The 18,978-nt window shown below is 39.2% G+C and overlaps 2 protein-coding genes across 4 annotated transcripts in view; one reads left to right on the forward strand and one right to left on the reverse strand.

The window, feature by feature from the left end:
- Positions 1-11,982, reverse strand: part of FNDC7 (fibronectin type III domain containing 7) — a 17,011-nt gene extending 5,029 nt beyond the window's left edge. The window contains exons 1-12 of the mRNA XM_085067320.1: positions 10,853-11,982; positions 10,407-10,425; positions 8,403-8,657; positions 7,504-7,764; positions 6,743-7,000; positions 5,068-5,322; positions 4,102-4,359; positions 3,312-3,566; positions 2,155-2,409; positions 1,347-1,607; positions 729-758; positions 133-196 (exon numbers count right to left, since the gene is read on the reverse strand). Of these exons, the coding sequence (XP_084923446.1) occupies positions 159-196; positions 729-758; positions 1,347-1,607; positions 2,155-2,409; positions 3,312-3,566; positions 4,102-4,359; positions 5,068-5,322; positions 6,743-7,000; positions 7,504-7,764; positions 8,403-8,657; positions 10,407-10,425; positions 10,853-11,215 (2,508 nt within the window). The 5' untranslated portion in view covers positions 11,216-11,982 and the 3' untranslated portion in view covers positions 133-158. The remainder of the gene's footprint in view (positions 1-132; positions 197-728; positions 759-1,346; positions 1,608-2,154; positions 2,410-3,311; positions 3,567-4,101; positions 4,360-5,067; positions 5,323-6,742; positions 7,001-7,503; positions 7,765-8,402; positions 8,658-10,406; positions 10,426-10,852) is intronic.
- The window catches only part of STXBP3 (syntaxin binding protein 3), a 22,317-nt gene continuing 15,303 nt past the window's right edge, over positions 11,965-18,978 (forward strand). The window contains exons 1-5 of one of the 3 annotated variants that reach the window (XM_085068257.1): positions 11,965-12,088; positions 15,218-15,267; positions 16,005-16,086; positions 17,499-17,575; positions 18,185-18,263. In XM_085068257.1, coding sequence (XP_084924383.1) covers positions 12,046-12,088; positions 15,218-15,267; positions 16,005-16,086; positions 17,499-17,575; positions 18,185-18,263 — 331 coding nt within the window. In that variant the 5' untranslated portion in view covers positions 11,965-12,045. Of the gene's footprint in view, positions 12,089-12,457; positions 12,477-15,217; positions 15,268-16,004; positions 16,087-17,498; positions 17,576-18,184; positions 18,264-18,978 lie in introns of those variants that run through there. The other 2 variants (XM_085068256.1, XM_085068259.1) reach the window with 2 other exon arrangements.

The following is an 18,978-nucleotide window of genomic DNA, read 5'->3' on the forward strand; positions in this document are numbered from 1 at the left end:
GGAGTTTAACAAATTGCTTATATTTATGATATATAGGACTGGTGAAGTGTTTCCCTCCAATCCCAAAGATTTAATCAGCAGGAAAAGTTTGATTCATACATTATAAAATGAATTGCAATTCTTACAACTTACCTCCTTATCTGAACCAGCATTTTCATCTAGATGTGTTTTGCATTGCTCTTTCCTCGATAAATCACTATAAAAGAATTTGGAAATTAAGGCATTTCCAGTTAAGAGAAAGCAACTGTCTTGAGAAATTTTATTTCAGTGGCTGCTTTTGAAGTTGTTTCTAGTAGTTTACATAGGCAAATAAAGCACAAGACTATCCTATTGAAACCCCAGAAGAAATAATGTAGAATAGGTTGAGGTAAGCAACACATTTTTTTAAACCTCATTAAAAATGGAAATCAGAGGTGCCACCTTGCTTCATTTGTAATGGGATATGGCAAGGCTATAAAAGATAAACCGGACTTTTATTACATGCTGTCATTTAGATAGTAAGTGTTGTGACCATGCATGATAGTATACAAGCCACAGTACTAGTAAGGTTTGGGGTTTTTTTTAAATTATACGTTTTAAGAAGGGGGGAGGAGGTGAGACAAACCTGCGTAACACTACCAGAAGCCTTGACTGTCAAATTTATATGCTAAATGCATCTCATCTGAAGTTACATGATGCAAAAATATTTTATAAACTTCGTGAATTTTTAATGAATGTACTGCTCTTACCCATTCCAACAGAGCTTCCAGAACAGGTTACTGAAATGACATGAAACAGTGGTACAAATGTTAGTGGTGTCAGGTTGTGAGGTGGAAAATTATTGGTCTGTAGTATGTAGTCCATCTATACAACTATGTGATCCCATCAGATAGCAGTAGTTTTATACTGGATTAAATCTGTGCCCTGGGAAAGGAATCCCAAAGGAATTTATTTCCCTTTAAACATTTTTTGCTTTAAAAATGTGCTTAGGAGTGATTAATTGAAGTTATTGATTCGTTTCTTTATTTTAAAAAATCCATATAACAAGAAATGCTTGTTTATTTGCTTCTATATTCTAGCCATTCCTAACCTCCCAACTGAAATTAACTTCTCTGTATTTACGAGTATATGGGTGATCCAGTTAAGAGGCATGTGTGTAGATAAGTGTGCCCAGTCCTGAAATGCTGCTGTGAAGTTCCCATCACAGATATTGCAAGACTACACCCACAAAGTTTACTCTGCAGTCAACACTAGAGCAGGAAAGTTCTATTCCATGCCACCTTTACTTGCGTAACTTGGGGTTACATTTTAACCATCTAGCACGTACTGACCGAAAAAAAAAACATTCAAAGAAATTTAAGTTTTACCTGAATATATTTTTTTAGGACAAAACATGAGCTTTGGCCCCTTGTCAGTCACTGGAGCTACCATCACAGTGTAGACATCCCCACAAGGTATCTCAGTGATATCACAGTGACTTAGACCTGAGCTGGGGGTACAGCTGAAATTTCCCTTTGAGCCACGTAAATCAGCGTTGTAGTTAATTGTTTCATCAGAAGCTCTCCAGAACACCCTTATGCCATTGTTGCTGAGTCTGTAGAGTTTCACCCCAGAAGGGCAGCAAGCACCTAAGAAAGTAAGAAACATTAATAAGCAAATTTCGTGAACAACGTATAGTGCACTTTCAACAAGATTACTGTGATTACCAGCATTTCAATGAGAAATTATTTCACAGAAAACCAAAATAATTCTTTAACTGAACTAGGAAAGAGAAGTTTTATTAGAGTCATATTATGGAGCTGGAATTCAGTTATTGTTTTACATGCTGGAATATTGTTGCTCTCATCTGGCACAAGACTTACCTTAGAATGCCTAGAATCCTTTTGAGGTCTCTAAAATTTCATTATGCCATAGCATAATTTAAATTTAAAAACTGTTTGTGGAGCAATTTTATTAGAACTTCTTTGTATGGCCAACTGATGGCTCAGGTCAGAACATAAGAACAGGTCCTCAATTATATGAAAAAATCCAAAGTGCATTTATTTAAAGAGGGAACTGCAGGTATATTAGCTGTGTGTTGAATTTCAGCTGTGCTATTTTTATGGGAAGAACACTACACAAAGTACGTCATATATTGTGTGTTTTTCTTTCCAATTTTATTTACAACTTACGTACTGGAGGAATATCCATGATAAGTGCAGCTGGATGTCACACCTGTCTCACTAATGGCTCTCAGAGATACTGTATAGTTGGTGCCACATGTGATACATCCCAGGAGACAATAGTTCTGAAGAGTGTGACACTTTGCCTGTCCTTTTGGAGATTCCAGTGTTGTTACATATGTCTGTGCACCCATCCCAACAGACCAGCTGATGTTGGTTACAGACTGTGTCACTTGACTTAGTATCAGGTTGTTAGGGCAACAAGGAGCTGAAAGAGAACAAAAAATATAGAAGTCAGTTTTGGTTTGTATGTGGAAAATGGAAGGTATTTGAGGGGGTGCCAATAGCATGGTACATGTTCAAGAGCAAAGGAATGAAGAAGTGTGTGCTTCTCAGGTGAACACCAGCATGCTGGAAAATACTTGACTCTGCAGGCAAGCTTCTAATAAGCAGAATGTCAATATAAGATCAATTTGTCTTTAGTAGTGGGTTATAACCCTGGAATTATCATAACATGATTGTTCACCAAGATGCTAAAAATTACTAAAATTTTTCATCAGAGTATCAGAGTACATCGGTAGTTAAATTAAGCAGGGTCCATCTCTACGCCTCAAGTCACACAGCCCAGTCCAGCTCTGTTTAAAGTCTCTTCTTCTACAATGTAAAATGACTGCAGCCAAACTGCCTGTTAGAAACAGACCCTGGTGTATATTAATCTCTGTACTGGGCCTAGGGATTGTCCAGGTAAGTGATAGAGGACAAAACCTGTTAGCAAATTAATAGCAGCAATGGTGGGTATGTGCTTTAATCTGTTCTTTACACTGCTCAGTTGTCGACATGGACATTACCTCATTGCCTCTCCTGGTAATATTAAATATCAAAATGCTGACAAGGAAGTTATGCATTACATTAGTGGCTTATGTTATTACATTTTAGTTAGCTGTGCCAGAAGATAATTGGTTGCACTAAGTCCTCTCAGTGTGAGGCAACTGCCAAATGATCCTTCTTTGTCACACACACAAGATACAGACAAGTTTGTGAAGAGGACATCCAGCAATACACAGTACAATATGCACATATTGTAAATTGAAAAAAAGCCAAAACCATAGAGTCATAGAACTATTTTAATATGTGGCTAAATATGTTGAACTATATACAATTCCCACATACCTGTCTCTAAAGGGACACTGTAGCTTGGTAAACTCTGTCCTGCTGGTGATCTTGCTACAGCACTAACAGAGAAAGCAGATCCACAGGGAAGATCCATCAGGGAACAGGAATTCCCAGTGCTCGTGCAATGCCAAAGTCCAGCCTCTCCTCTGGCAGTGACAACGTACGTAGCTTCTTCATTGTTAGATTGCCACTGCACACTGATTATAGATAGACCCTCCTTTGAGATGTTTTTAATTTCAGGACTGCAGGGAGCTGAAATATTTTATATTAACGGTATTTAAACAGATTGTTCATGCATAATATATGTTACATATAATTTAATGTATATTTTAAATTATATAAATATATAAATTATTATAATTATTTCATTAAATAATATATAATTTAATGAAAATTAAATTCCAGTTGGAATTGACAAATTACTTTGGAAAAGTATATAATCCTTACACACTTTACCCTTGGTGAGAATTTAGAATTTGTGACAGAATTGACAACATAACGATCTTGTGTATTGAGATAAATTGTAATTCTGATTTTCAAAATAGTGGAGCTATCAGAAGTTTTCAATACAAATTTGATATAAGTTCCCTTCTTAAAGTGTATTTTTAAAGACTTTTATTTTTGGAGCTTTTGTTTTTGTTTGGGATTTTTGTTTGTTTTTTATTTTTTATCAGTAAACTTAGTAAAACAGTTAAACAGTAACTTAGCCCTCCAGTAATGTTTTTCATCCACGAATCACCATGGTGTCTAATAATGATTTCTTCAGCTACATGAGTGATCACAATACCTGTTGCCACATACTGAGGCGCACATGAGGTGCTGGTGCCCCGGGCCTCGCTGAAGGAATACACGGTGATGTTGTAGGGGGTGTTGCACTGCAGAGCCGACAGGGTGCAGGCCGTGGCTGTGTCCTTGCAGAGCACCACTCTGCTCCCGCCGGCTGCTCTGGTCTCGTACAGGTCAGCGCCTCGCACAGGAGCCCAGGTGACCCGTACCGTGTCACTTGACGTGAACACGACCCTGAAGTCACTGGGACAACAGGGAGCTGGGAACAGAACAGGCTGACAGGGAAACTCGACTGGGAGTGGAAAACTGGCACAAGTAAGAACTTTTTGTCATTTATCTATGTGCTTCAAGTCTTAAATATCCAAAGGTGACCAATACTGTGCAAACAGTCTCATAAATCCCAGATTTACTTCTTAAATTAATTCAGTAGCACTCCTTCCAAATCGATAGAGGACATACTAGTGTTTAGGTCAGACACAGGAATTATGTATATATCCGTGGTTTAACATTTTAAAGCTCCAGAGGTTAAATAACTCTAAGAATGTTCTTCTCAATTTCCCACTGAACTTATTATTGTTTTCAATTTTCCAAGAATGAAAACTCCCTATGAGAAAGTGTAAGACATTGATACACGCTTCCTGAGGTAAAACCAAAAAACACCCAAACAGGACTAGAGTTCAAGTGTTATGCCAGGGCTGTGTGTTATTCCTATGTCCTTGCCTGATGATTGTGAATTGTTTAACTGTTTCCAAATTTGTATGCATGTTGGTGCACTTGACTATGCAAGTTAAGTTTAATTGCAATGTGAATTGTTTCTTTTTCTCTTCCAACCTTTGTGTGTTATGCCCAAAACTTGAATAAAAATAGAAATTTAAGTCATTATCTTCCCATAAAAATGTCCAAACAGCTCTACCATAAACACAGTTAAAGGATCCAAACGAATTTGCAAGAATACATGGCTACTTACCAGTAGTGTAGTTGAATACATCACCTAAAGGACTCTGCCCTGCCTTGTTATATGCAAAGACACTAATGAAATAAGTGAAACCACAGTCTGACTGGAAGTGGCATTGAGTATATGATGTGTTGCAGTGCACTTCCAAGCCATCATCACTCTTCACAAAAACCACATAATAATGACCAAATCTGACGCTAGACCACGATACCAGCAAGTGACCAGGTTCATCCTCCTCAATTGATATGTTTACTGGTGCACAAGGAACTGCAAAGAAACATTTAAAAAGAAAAAATATTGTAAATATCTTTTTTTTTCTTGAAGTTATAATCCTGGGGAATAAAGGCAAATCAGGAATATATAGAATTATTCTACTCAGCTTGAACAGTTGCTCTGTCTCGATCAAGAAAACAGCAGCTTAGCTGCCTTTACAGAGGTTGCTACTTACATTTAGATGACAAGTGGGTATGATTTTGACAAAACAAAGTAGATGCTACCATAATTTTTTACAGAAACATCTGCTTAAGGAGCCCTCTGAACAAAACCAGTGGCACCAGGCAATATTTCAAAAGGAACTGGCACAGTGTGTGCTCACAAATAGTATGTTTGGATGATAATTGGAATACTAGCATGAATAGAAGTTGGCATCCAAAAGCCTCTATACGTGAAAATCCTTTATATTTTTGTATCAAACTTACAGGCTGTGTCTGAGTAGAACTGTCTTTTGCTTAAGTTTTCTTTCTGATGTCATCCCAAAATGTCACATTAAACTGCAAACTCCATGGTTTTTGTTTAAATAACATCTACTTTCTTTCTAGTTGACAAAAAGTGTAGCTTGCTGCTATTAGAATGAATATACATGATCTAGCTGAAGCAGTGCTGGCTGAGAGGATTACAGCCCACAGCTAAATAGTTGTCTCTTGCATAAGGCTCTCTCATCCTGTTAGATTCACCTCAGAGCTGCTCATATGATTGATCTCCTAACTCCTATCAAAAGTAAAAATAAGGCAGGTTACATCAAACAACTAAGTAAATAATGTTGTGCATTTAAGTAGCATATAATAAAAAGAAATTGTTTAGAAATGATTACATGGGCAGTTCATCTAACAGGTCAGGAAGGCAACAACCTCTGACATGGCAGTGGTGCTGTAGCTGAACTAAGCTCTTGTCCTGGCAATGGTTGATAGTTTCTTAACTTGGTCTAATGATGTTACTTTGGCTGAATGTGTTTTTGTTGACCTCCTTTTCTAACAACTAGATGTGGCCCAGAACAGTTCTAAGCCCTGAGGCAGTCCTTAATGTAATTTCTTCACAAATTTGTTCCAATCTATTTGTGACAGACCTGACACAGAAGTACAGATCAGTTATTCCTTACATTAGTTTTACACTCAGAAAATCGATTTTAGAGCATATACTTCTCGTAAGAGGAAACTCCAGGCCTACTGCTTCAGCCAACAGTATATACACCATTGCAAGTTTTTCTCACAGAAATATGAAGAATGTTTAGGCTCTTACTCCTGCAACAGAAAAGTATATGGCATAATTCATGAACAAAAGTCAAAAGCAGAACCAACTATTTGAGAGTCACCTGTGAATTGCAATGGACTAATTTACATTTGAAATTAAAGAAGTATATGTAAGTATATGTTAAAATGCCATAAGCTATATAAGAATCAGTGACACATACTAGTTTTTAAGCTTACTGCATCAGTAGGTTTACTGGATCCAGCATCATTATATGCTGTGACAGAAACATAATATTCTGAGCTGCACTGGAGGGATGGCACCATGCAGGAGGCAGAAGATGTGTTACACCTCAGTTTCAGGAGTCCACTGGAGATTGTGACACTGTAAGTTAGAGCTCCTTCTGTTGGCATCCAAGAGACAACGGCTCTTAAAGCGCCGCTATTGAAAGCTACTTTAACATCCTCTGGTGCATTAGGACCTATGGAATATCAATTTGGAACACATAAATGTAAGTTAGATTATGCCCTACAGACATGATCTTTTTCATAACTTGTAAACGAAATAAATTTTTTTGTGGTGCAAACCTTGCCCTCATTCCTGTTAAAGTGAGACTTAAAAAAATAAATAGTTCTGCTTGCCCACTGCTGAAACTTCCGGCTTATTTGAATGTTTGCTTCTCACAATTAGAAAAATCCTCAAAATCAGTCTAAGCTTGTGTAATCCTTATCCAGACCTGTCCTAGGTACAACTTTAGTGACAGTTAATGGTATCTTTGCCTCAGTAATACAGACTAAACTTAACCACGTCATCTGATCTTTCATAAACTTTGAGATGGGGCAAAATTAATATGATCTGAAAATCGACCGAATGTATCTTTGAAAAACATAACACAATCACACATGCACATAAATACTTTCTGGTATATTGTTGTTGTGTTGTTTTTGGAATGTTGACTTGGCGTCGGAAAAGAAAATTTCTTACTTGTTCTTTGGTTATATGTGAAATCATCTCCAGGCATCCCATTGGCATTCCAGGCATAAGCCTTGATTGTATAAAGTGTTCCTGGATCTAGATTTGTAAATACCAAGGAGGTATTGGTGGTGTTCTCCTTCAGCATTCTGCCCAAACCATCTGATCTCATGACTGACACAGAGAATCCAGCTGCCATATGCACAGATTTCCAGCTCACTGCAATGGAGTCACAACTTGGAGAACGAACAGACAGAATAGGAGCAGCCAGGACTATTGAGAAAGAACAAAATTAAACTTTTGGTTTTTCAGTGGTATGGTTTGAAAGGGACAAATTTGAAATGAATACACAGAAACAACAATCACTAATTCTCAGAGACAAATTCAGTGACAACAAAACCAAAAAATAAATTAATTCAAGATTCACAGAATAAATTTGGAAGGTGATTTGGTGCATCAATTATTGTATTGCACATTTTGTGAAAGGAATGAAAGCTGTACAGAAAGTGTGAAAGGCTACATGCATTGAAAAATTAAAATCAAGAAGATACTGTATTTCCTGTCCTCTTTCATATTATCTTACTATTTTATACTTTTGGTTGCTTCCTCATTTCTTCTATTCCTTCAAGTTATGCCTTTTTTTAAAGTAAAATAAATATATTCATACAAATTCTAGTGAAACTCCCAACTGAACTTTTAACTTACTGTACCATCAAAAAGTAAACCATTAATTCAGACTCTTGTCCCGGTCATTAAGGCAGATGGCTGAATTCTAGTCCTCAAAACTGACAGAAGAATGTGATCAGTACAATTTAAAGTACAATATTATAATAATTCAGGACTGGTACCTGCATGAATGCTTTATATTATAATAACATTACAGAATTTGAAATAAGATTTTGAAAGTCCACCTGTTTTTACTTTTCTGAATGGTGAAGGCTGGCTTTTTCCTCCTGAATTTATAGATCTGATAGTGATTCTGTACAAAGTGGCAGGTTTCAGTCCCGTCACTGTGCCTGGAGAACTTTTTACTACAGTTTCAACGAAGGAATCTCCATCTTGTGCAGTCAACATGTAATTAGTAGCCCCAGGTACCGCTCTCCATTCCACTGTGATACTGTTGCTAAGTTTTGAATAAGCTTGGTCAATAACAGGTATGTCTGGAGCTAAAATGGAAATAATGATAGACATTCTGAAGTCGGGAAACTCAGCCCTGCATAACACTGCATGCTTTGAACATTTCACAAAGGCAAAATGTAGGACTAAGAGTATACACTTTCTATGAATGATTAAAATTTAAGTTAAATGGACTTTCAGTGAACATTAACAAAATACACAGTCTTGCGATATTCTAGACCAAATTTCATCTTTCAATAAAAATACTCTAGTACCCTAAAATCACTATTGAAAAATACCATTATTTAACCTAGGTTGCACTGAGAGGTTCTCCTCTCCAGCCAATTAACTATATTAATTACTAACTAAAGCAATATACAAAGCACCATATACAAAGAAGAAGTGCATGTTTATACAAAGCAGTCTGAAATAGGATGCTGAATCATAGGCATTTCTATTTCAAAGCAACATACAATGATCTAGTTTGGAGGGGTCATGGGAACTCACCTAACCCCTTGCTCAGAGCAAATATAAAATAACATCACAAATCAAATATTGAAACTAAGTGCTTTGATGTTACACTCTGCCATTCAGAAAGAGTTCTTGTATACTGCAGACACTAAAATAACTGCACAGTGTATTTCTTAACCATGAGTAATCTATGTTCAGAAATCAGGATTTTCACACTAAAATCAGCATTTACAAAGCAGTTCCTTATATAGCAAGGCTGCACAACACTCACTAGAAGAGAAAAAAGATAAAATGAATGCACATCCCACATAAAATTAAGAAAAGGAATATGAAAGTATTTGGGACAAAGTAGGTGCCTTGAGGCAAACTTGTTCATAGCAAGGCAGCTCGTGTGGGATTTGGGAGACCTTGGCGAGTATTACACACAGCTGCTCCACTAAGTGCTAACATCGATGTGCTATATATTCTATACTTGACTATTAGGCAAGACTTAGACTTGGGTAAGGATTTCCTGCACAGAAATTTTTATGAATTGTTACTAAAGACAATATTTTAAAACAAACTAGAAAAGAATATAGCACAGTATTTAGCTCAGAGACTGTGAAAGACCCATCTGCAAACATTTCATAGGCTTGGCCAGACAATATCTGGGATCGTTTTTACAAATGGGGCAAAAGAGAGTGTCTCACCATAACTGATAAAGTGGTTGGGACTAAAAGCAGGCATTAATGTTTAATTGAGTAACTGTTTACAAAATGCAAAATGCCGGAAATATTTGTACACAGGAGACTGTGCTTCTTCTGGTGTGGTTTTCATTTTGGTCTTTTTGGTTTGTTTGATTTTTTATTTGTTTTTGTTGTTGTTGTTTGAGTTTTTTGGTGTTTTTTTGTTTTGTTCTGTTTTGGGGTTTTTTTGAGGGAGTGTGGTGGAGTTTTCTTCTGATGTTACTTTTGTTTGTTTTCTTAAGTAAAATATACAACAATTAGTTGGGTGCAAATATAGGACAGTTTGAATCCCACTTGTAGCACAACTATGTAATGAACTGCAGAATTTGTTCATCTGAGTGTTCTCCCTGGTTCACACTAGTATCAAGGCACAAATCTGAATATTTGCATGAGTGTCATACAGAATTGTGACTCCTAAAAATGAGATTTAAAATTTATAAAGGCATCAAAGCGATTTTTTAAACCTGAATCAAACATGAAAACAATTTTTGTTTAAGCTGCTAGAACTTACAGAATATTTTATTAAAAATCACAAGTGTGTGTTCTCTTCAGACTCATTCAAAAATAGGCAGCCAAAACCAAAATACCATTTTGAAAATTTACCTGTATTTGCTGAAAAGATCTGAAAAGGAAGATGTAACAAAATTAGAAATGCAATGTGAAATATTTTATTTTGAAAATTAAAAATTTAGTGATATTACTAACAACAACCTAAAATACTATGTTTATTAACACATTTTACTGATATGATGTATTTGCTCAGATTCTTTAACCACTAAAAAAGTACGCAACCAATGAGATCTGGTACAGGTACAGAGATTGTACTGCTTCTGTATTTTCCCTTCTGAACCTGCCTATTCACCCCGTTGGCAGTTGTTGACACACTTTGAAAGTACTTTTCAGTCACATGTAAACAGTGCAAAACTGTAATAGTAACTAAATACTAACGTGGAAGCGGATGTCTGATAGTGCTCCACCCTAACTTTATTTCTTCAAAGAATACAGTATCATCGCTAAAAATAGCTCTACAGCAAATAAGTTGCACTCACCACTTCTAGGCATCTGAGAAGCACTCCAATAAAGGCTAATGATCTACTTTTTGCACTGCCCATCTTGTCAGAACTCCGTTCCAGCTGCACACGGGGGCGAGCCGAGGCCGATGCGCAGCGCAGTCGCCCAGCGGTGCTGTCGCTGCAGGCGCGCTGCCCCGGCGCTGCTGGCACTGCGGGAGAGCTGCCCCGGCGCTGCTGGCACTGCGGGAGAGCTGCCCCGGCGCTGCTTGCACTGTAGGCGCGCTCCCGGGGCAGAGTCGCGCTGCGCTGGCCGCTCCTCCCTGCTGGACCACAGCCGGACAGCGGCCACCCCAGCCCTGGTGACACGGGGCCACCACAGCAATCGGCTTCTGGGCGCATGGGTAGTGGGGGTCTCTTCTGTTACAGGATGCAGATTCTTTAAGGTTTAGACAAGATTCATATAATAACTAAGCCCAATGAGACTTGCTCTTGGGCTCATTATCTATTGCGTTTTTCCCACTTAGAAGGATCTTTTCTGCCGGGAATCATGCCCTCGTTGTACTTCCCTTTGAATGGCACACCACCATGCAGACTGGGATCTACTCTTCCTCATACCTGGCGTCGTGGAAAGAGAAATTTTCCTCGCATTCCTGCGTATCTGTTCCAGCTACTGGTTCCCCTTTGAGAACACGACTTTATGTCTTCAAAGTGTAACTTCTGACAGACTATTGTCGGTGTCAACAACCGCTCTTGTTCTATGACCCGAAAGTGTTTTCCGTGTTGGTTTACACGAATGCCAGCGGGAACCTGGGGCCGTTTGCGTGAGGGAGCCCCGCTTTTCCCGCCGAGGGGACCCGGGACCAGGGCAGGTTTCGCGGAGACACCTCGGCCAGGAGGTCCCCAGCTCCCCCATTCTCTCCACACCTTGCCAGGGGCCGCCTCGGCGGTCGGGAACTGCTCCCGGCGTGCCGGGCTCACCTGCTCATGGAGCAGCAGCAGACTCCTTCCTCAGGAGGCGAACCCTGCTCACCGGGCACTTCCCCAGCGGGAATTTCGGACCCCACGGTGGCAGACGGAGAGGGCCCGGCTCCCGGAGGGCTGGTCCGGGCTGCCGAGGGGCTGATCCCGGCCGGCAGGAGCCCGCCCCGCCCGGGATCAGGCAGCGCCCTTCGCCACCGCCCCTGAAGAGGGAGGGGAAGGCAGCGCTGCCAGGCGGGGCTGGCAGCAAGATGGCGCCGGCGGTGAGGGGACTGAAGAGCTTCGTGTGGCAGAGTAGGTGACGATGGGGTTCCTTCCCCGGCCCCACGGCGGGAGCGACCTGGGGCCGCTCGGTGGGCGCGGGCCGGCCGGGAGCCTCGGCCTCTGAGGCGCCGGCTCCGCGCAGTCCGGCGTGTGGGCTCGGGGTGCCCGCTCAGGGGGTCCGGGGCTGCTCCCGGCGCGCTCGTGTGGGAGCTGAGGCGGCCGAGGGGGTCGGGCCCGGGCGGCTCTGTGGGCAGCCGGCTGTCCGGCGGAGGCTGTAGGGGGTGGTGGCTTCTCCCGGCGATTACAGGTGGTGACTCGTCGCGCTGGTGGGAGGTGGCTGTCCCGGCTTGCGGCGTTGCCGCGGGTTTCGCACTGATAGCGCTGCGAAGAGACGCTTGTGCCTTATTCCAAGATAAGGGTGAGCTCTGCAGGCTACAGCCCACTGGGACGGCTCTTGAAGAGCTTAACCTTAAGTCAGCTCTTCAAGGACTTCTCTTTTGTATCCGAACGGGCACTTCTGGAGAGCGTTCCGGCCTCAGAAGTGGGTTTCTGCTTTCTGTCACGGAGCGGCACCTCCCACTTTGTGCTGGGCTTCATGGTTTTCAGTAGAAAACACTGCAGCTGTTCTCAAGTAGTCTTACAAGTGAACTGCAGATTTTTATCTCCGTGTTTAGGAGCAGGTTCTGCTGGTGTTTGCTACAGAAAATGAAGTTGTTACTACTCCCTTTGTTGCTGGAGTAGAAAGGCTTATAGTGTTTCAGGTACTGTGAGACCTTTGGGGAAAAGGCAGCAGCAGCCACTTCACCCTAGGCTTAATTGTACTCGGGTTGTGACTCCCTGAGCTGCTTAGCCAGCCTGGTGACTGTCACTGAAATGGGGAGGTCCTGCTGTCATCCGGTCTTCATTTTTCTCCTCTGCTTCCTGCAGAAAGCTGCGATCTGGTTGGTTGTGTCACTGGAATATAGAGAAAGCTGAGAAAGAGGAAAGCAGACTGTCCCTCTGGTGTTCAGTTCTCAATTGTTGGCACCTGTACTTGCATGAATCACATATCTTTGTTTAAAACTAGACCTTCAGAAATCCCTACTTTTACTGCTTTGCTTATGCTGCTGTCTTGCTCTGTTATTTGTGCCTTTGTAAAGCCAGTGTTTTGTCCTGAGGTATTTTATAGAAGACTTGGACCTTAAACGGAAGGAATATGATCAAAGCATTAGTGTCTCATTAAAGGCCATAAGGACTTTTGAAAATGGTGTTGCCAGTGGGAGGAACAAAGATTAGAGCCAGTAAAGCAGTGTAAATAATAAACCATTTATATTGCAAGCTTAATAAAGAGGAATCTTCTGAAGTGAATGCTTTGTTAGTCAGCTGGTTCCTCTTGTCTTTCCAAGACTGCAACAACAATGAAAATTGATGAACTAAGTGTTAGACACAGTCTGGCACTTTTTTAATGGGTAATTGAAGGCCATAAACTGCTGTGTCCTAATGTTTCAGCAAACACGTATGTTGGGGAGTTTCTTAAGGCTGATTTGTCTGAAAATACTGATGCTAATGCTTTATGTAGCAGCATGTGTCACTGTGAATCTTATTCCTGCTCTGTGAATAGGCACAGAAGTTAGACCTGTGGCTTGTGGAATTGAAGAAGTGTGTGGACAAGTTAATTCACACAAGTTTGTGGTCAGTTAAGTTCACAGTTATGATGACAGAGAAAGCTCCCTGTATTTAGGAGGCAGTAGTTCATGTGGATAAAATAATGAAATACACTGGAAGCTGCTGTAAATAGTTAACCTTAAAATAAAGTCCTTTCCAGAAGGAATTCCATCTTTTAATTTTTTTTCACAACTTTAAGTTGTTTTCTAGACTTGTATAATAAGTTCTAGCGTAGCCATAGGTAGCTATATTAATTTTTGTAAATGATTCAACATTTCTGCAATTCTGTTTCTAGTAGCACTTGCTTAGAGTCCTTTCTTCAGGAAGTGTGTTATAAACAGCTCATTAATTTTGCCAAGGTGTGGTTTGCCTTTTTTTCCCCCCCACAAGGGGACTTGGCAGCCTGTTATTCTGTCAGGGTTGTGTATAGTTCTTACCTAGATCAGGAAGTTAAGGTAGAAGAAAAAATGCCTTTCTAAACTAATGGAATGTATTCAGAGAAGACAAAATCTGTAAAGACAGTTAGAGTGTATTATTGGTATAAAATCTGTGAGAAGACAATGAAAGCCTGGACAAAAATGGAGCTCTAACCTGTTGCTGTTGAGCAGCTAGCAGAGTAATGAAGGCACCAGTTCTCAGTGGCAAGAAGGAATGACCTTTATTGTTTTGATTTCATCACATATATAGAGTTCTCAAAAGTCACCCAGATTGGTCAGTCAGAAGCCTTCCCCCAGGCCTGATTGGCCAGGCCTGCGCTGTCCAAGTTCTGGGACACTGTTCCAACAACATCCAAACTTTATTTATAAAACACAAGAAAATTTCTCATGGGAAAAACCTGTGCTAGCCACACTAACCTGGTTTTGTTTTTGATGTGTTCAAAATGTTTACAGGAGACAATTGATTTTGAGAGCCTGTAAACCATTGTAGGCCAGTTATTTGGGTGAAGCAGCTGCCGGTTGAGGGCAAAGCAAGTAACAGTTGTAAGGTTGAAGAGGCAAGTACTTGGTGTCTGGTACACTGACAGCTTGGAATAAAGTTTCTTTCTACTATGGGAGGAAACTGATTTCTGTTTTCTAATTGCGGAAATGAGGTTCATGACAACTTAGTTATGCATTTGTATGTTCTGCTGTCTTTTATAGGCAAACAAAATAAAATATTGTAGAAAAAATGTATTTGAAAATTTGGACAAGGTTGTTGGGCGCTCAGTTTGTTAAAAGGAATTCTGTGTAATGCTAAAGACTAATTGGCAAGCATGTTCTCAGAAAATATGAAGGTTAATAAAATTTTCTCATAGTTACAGATTTGTTATTACACCTGTGTACAGACCTGGAAACAGGCAGGGATGGTTTGTGGTCAAAAATTCTGTGGAGATATTTATCAGTATGTTTTGGGGTTTTTTTGTTTGCTTGTTTTTCTTTTTAGGGCTCTGAGCATATGAGTCTAAATGGGTGAATTATTTTGTCTTTCTTAGTAACAATTTGATTCGTCTAACTGGTAAACTGTTTCTTCTTACAGAGCTAAAATCAGCAGTATTTGATGACTTTAGAAAAGAGGAAGAATGGAAGGTACAGTTTTGTTATAATTTTTGTAATAATGCTGTGATCACTTGAATAAGAAATCTGTATCACTGAGTAAAGAACAAATAAAATCAATGGCTGGCATTTTCACTTAAGATTGTTTTCTATCCAAGTAATAGATTTTAGTTTTGGTAACTCAGATCTCTGTATAATACCTATTGAAAAATCTAAAGGCTAGTATAGGAAGAACAAATGGCTAGTTGTCTCTATTTTTTAATCAGTTTTGAAGAAAAATTAGGAACTGTTTATCTTCACTTTTCTTTTTAAATACTTGTACTTTATTAATTTTAAAAGTTACACTGCACTGCAGTACACGTGGAGTAGGATTCAGCAGGATGATACCTGTTAGAACTGCTTAAGCTATGAAACAGTTTTAACATAAGTACAGATATATTTGACTAGGCCGTGGGGTAAATTAGCAGGAATTCAAAAGACTTGTGTCCAAGTTAAAGTTTCAAAGTACTTTCTAGTATGAGTGGGAGAAACAAAGCACTTGAGATGGCGTTTTATCTTTGGAAACCCTGTACATAGGGAGCTGCCTTCTGATGCCTTCTGAGATTAATTTCTCCCTGCAACATCGGTATATGCTGGTGATGAAAAAATACACAGTAATAGAAAAGTTTAAGCCTAAAACTTCAATGGCAAATTGTTGAGGAAATGACATGGGTTTAATATAGCTGATTAATTTATCTAAATACTTGTCTGTTTTTTAAAAATATGTTTAGATAATGCTTTTAGATGATTACACTACTAAGCTACTGTCACTGTGCTGCAAAATGACTGATCTGCTGGCAGAGGGTATAACAGGTAAGCATAATTCTTATTAATATACAGATGGTAATATTCTGGTAAGAAAAAGGGAAATACTGAAATTGATAGTACCCTTGAAAGAAATTGTCTTTATTTGGTTGCTGAAGACAAGTAGTTATGGTATATCAAGAGAGTAGGCTTTCAGGCTTCTACAGTAATTAGCCAATTGTGCTTTTTTTTTTTTTAAATGAAAAAAAACAAATGCTGGTCTGCCTGAAAGCTCAAATCCCTTTTTAAAATATTTTTTTCTAGAGATTGCTCTAAGGATTTTTTTGCTTGGTTGGGTTTTTGGTGTTTTGTGCTTTTACTTTTTTTTGTTGTTGTTTGGTTGTTGTGGTGGGTTTTGGTTTGTGATTTTGAGGGGTTTTTTTGGGAGGTGGGAATGAGTGTTTGTTTGCTGATGCCTATTTTTGAAATTGAAATAAGTACACAAAATGTAAATTATCTAGTTTTTAATTAGCTTTAGGTCTAGATTTTCAGAAATGCTTTTGTTAGAGGGCATAATTTAGACTTGATTATTTCTTGCACAGGTAGCAAGACTATTCTTATTCCAGTTATTCAGCATAACATGATTATTCTGTAAATATAATAGTGAAGCTGTATCAATTTTGCTTTTTGATGTGTGTGTTTTAAATCATAAGAAGTGCTAGTTTTGCTTTGTGAGAAACTTTCAGTGAGCATGTGTCCTCTTCATCAAGAAGAAACCTTTTATTTTTAGTGGGTACACTGCTGAAATGAACCTGTCTTTCCACATCCAGAAGACTGACATTACTTATCTTCCTTGTTCCTCCCCCACACAATTTCTGAGCCACAAAAATCTCTGCATTCTCAAGCTAATGTACTGTAACACTATATAGTAATGACTTTATTAAACAGAATGAACAAGAGATGAGTGAAGCTGATTTGCTAAAAATGTCTTAATTTGTGCCTGCAACTACATTGAAACAGAGTAATTGCCCAGGAAATAGGCAAACAAAGGACAGAAGAGGCTGTAGTCCAAAATGATGCCCTGCATAGTTTCTCTCCCTCTCCTTCAGTGCGCTGGGAAAAGAACTATCTTGCCAAGTCAGTTCATACTGGGCCCCATAGTTTGAGCATGTTTGCATTGCCATACCTTCTGTGTGAGGGCAAAACTCTGCTGGTGTAGAATACCCAGGAAAAATCTAGTCCTACAACTTTACTTGTTACTAGACTGAAAGTTGAAGAAGACTTATGGCAATTTTCTGTATATAAAATAAAAAAGAAATAAATCAGTACCTGGCAGGAGGTACGTCCTTACCTCTAATATTGTGGACAACTTGATTGCTGTTACTTTATTTTTATCAACTCTATATTAAAATACGTACAGTGTTCTCCTTAGAGATGCATAATGCTCTTAATTATAAAATCTAATATTTCTTACTTTATAGTGGTGGAGAATGTATATAAAAGCCGTGAGCCTGTCCCACACATGAAAGCAATATATTTAATAACTCCCACCAAAAAGGTTAGTATTTTAAAGTGTTGCAAGATCTTTCAGATTGAAAAAACAACCTTATTTTAAAATGTTTATTTACTGTGTACAGCTGTGCAGTACTTTTGCATTTTCTGTGGTACTCCTCTGCGTGATGCTTTCCCATAATGAAAAGACAATGTAGTGCCACCATGGACTATGTTGCAAATATGTACCTTGTTGGGCAATGGGCACTGTATCATTGCTTAGCAATTGTAACTTCACTCAAAGAGATGTTGTATCACATTATGATACAATACATTGAAAAGTAGAATTCAAAGTAGTGGCTCTAATAAGAGATTACTCTTACTTCCTAAAAATTGAGAGAATAAATCTTAGCACTTTTACAGCTGGAAAATGATGCAAACGCCCTGATTTGTGTGCTTCTGAAAATTATCTTGGTGCATGACTGACCATCTGTAATTGTTATTCTTCCTCTGGAATTAAAAATCTTAGATGTTTTCTTATATGTTGAATTGCAGTATTCCTAAGTGGGACTTGGTAACAGGGCAGGAGGAGAGGAGGGAGAAGCTTTGGTATATGGAGAAAGGCAAAACACTTGCATCATGGTTTTTTTTTCCTTATTTTTCCTACCCCTGTAAGTCTGTAGATGGACTGATTGATGACTTCATCACTAAATCATCCAGCAGATACAAAGCAGCATATGTGTATTTCACTGACTGTAAGTAAGCTTTTGGATTGTAGTCTGGTAATGTTATCTTGGTAAATAAGTAAGCTCCTCACATCTCTTGTCTACAATTGAGTAAGTGAAAAGTTTGTGCCCTGTTTTTTGTGAGATGGTTTGAGACTTAAGTCATTAACTAAGTATGTGGGTTGCCAGGTTGTGGCCACCATGCTGTGTGGCAACAGTAATTTCTTTCAGTTACCAAACAGTCTTGATTGTTGTCCACCTCTGCTTTTATTTTAGGTAATGTAGTTTTCATTTTGAAGTATTCCAGTCTTCTCCTATGTTGGAGAGTGGAGGAAGACAATTCAAGTAAAACTATGTATCTCTACATAAACGAAATAATACTAAAAACATAACTGCATGAGAACTTTCTGCAAGAGCTATGTGTTAGTAATTGGTTGCTTCAGGTAGTTCCTTGTGAGACTAGACTTGTAGACTTGTGAGCCAGCTTTTCCCCTTCCCTGAAAGAAGGGGCCTACTTAGCCCTTGCACGCACAACACAAATTGCATAGTGGAGACAATTAGTGGGAATGGGGTTAATGTGACTGCACATGCTCCTACAGTCAGTCAGCGTGACTAAAATGGTGTGTAAAGAGGGGAAAACAAAAAACCCAAATGCGCTGCTGAAGGCAGAGACTGAGTTGTGGCTGTCTTTGTGCATTGTGCATAGCTGCTAGTGAATGTTCTCAAAGCAGTATCAAATTACTAT

This window comes from Lichenostomus cassidix, chromosome 8, assembly GCF_008360975.1.
Source record: "Lichenostomus cassidix isolate B80296 chromosome 8, HeHo_3.0, whole genome shotgun sequence".
NCBI lineage: Eukaryota > Metazoa > Chordata > Aves > Passeriformes > Meliphagidae > Lichenostomus > Lichenostomus cassidix.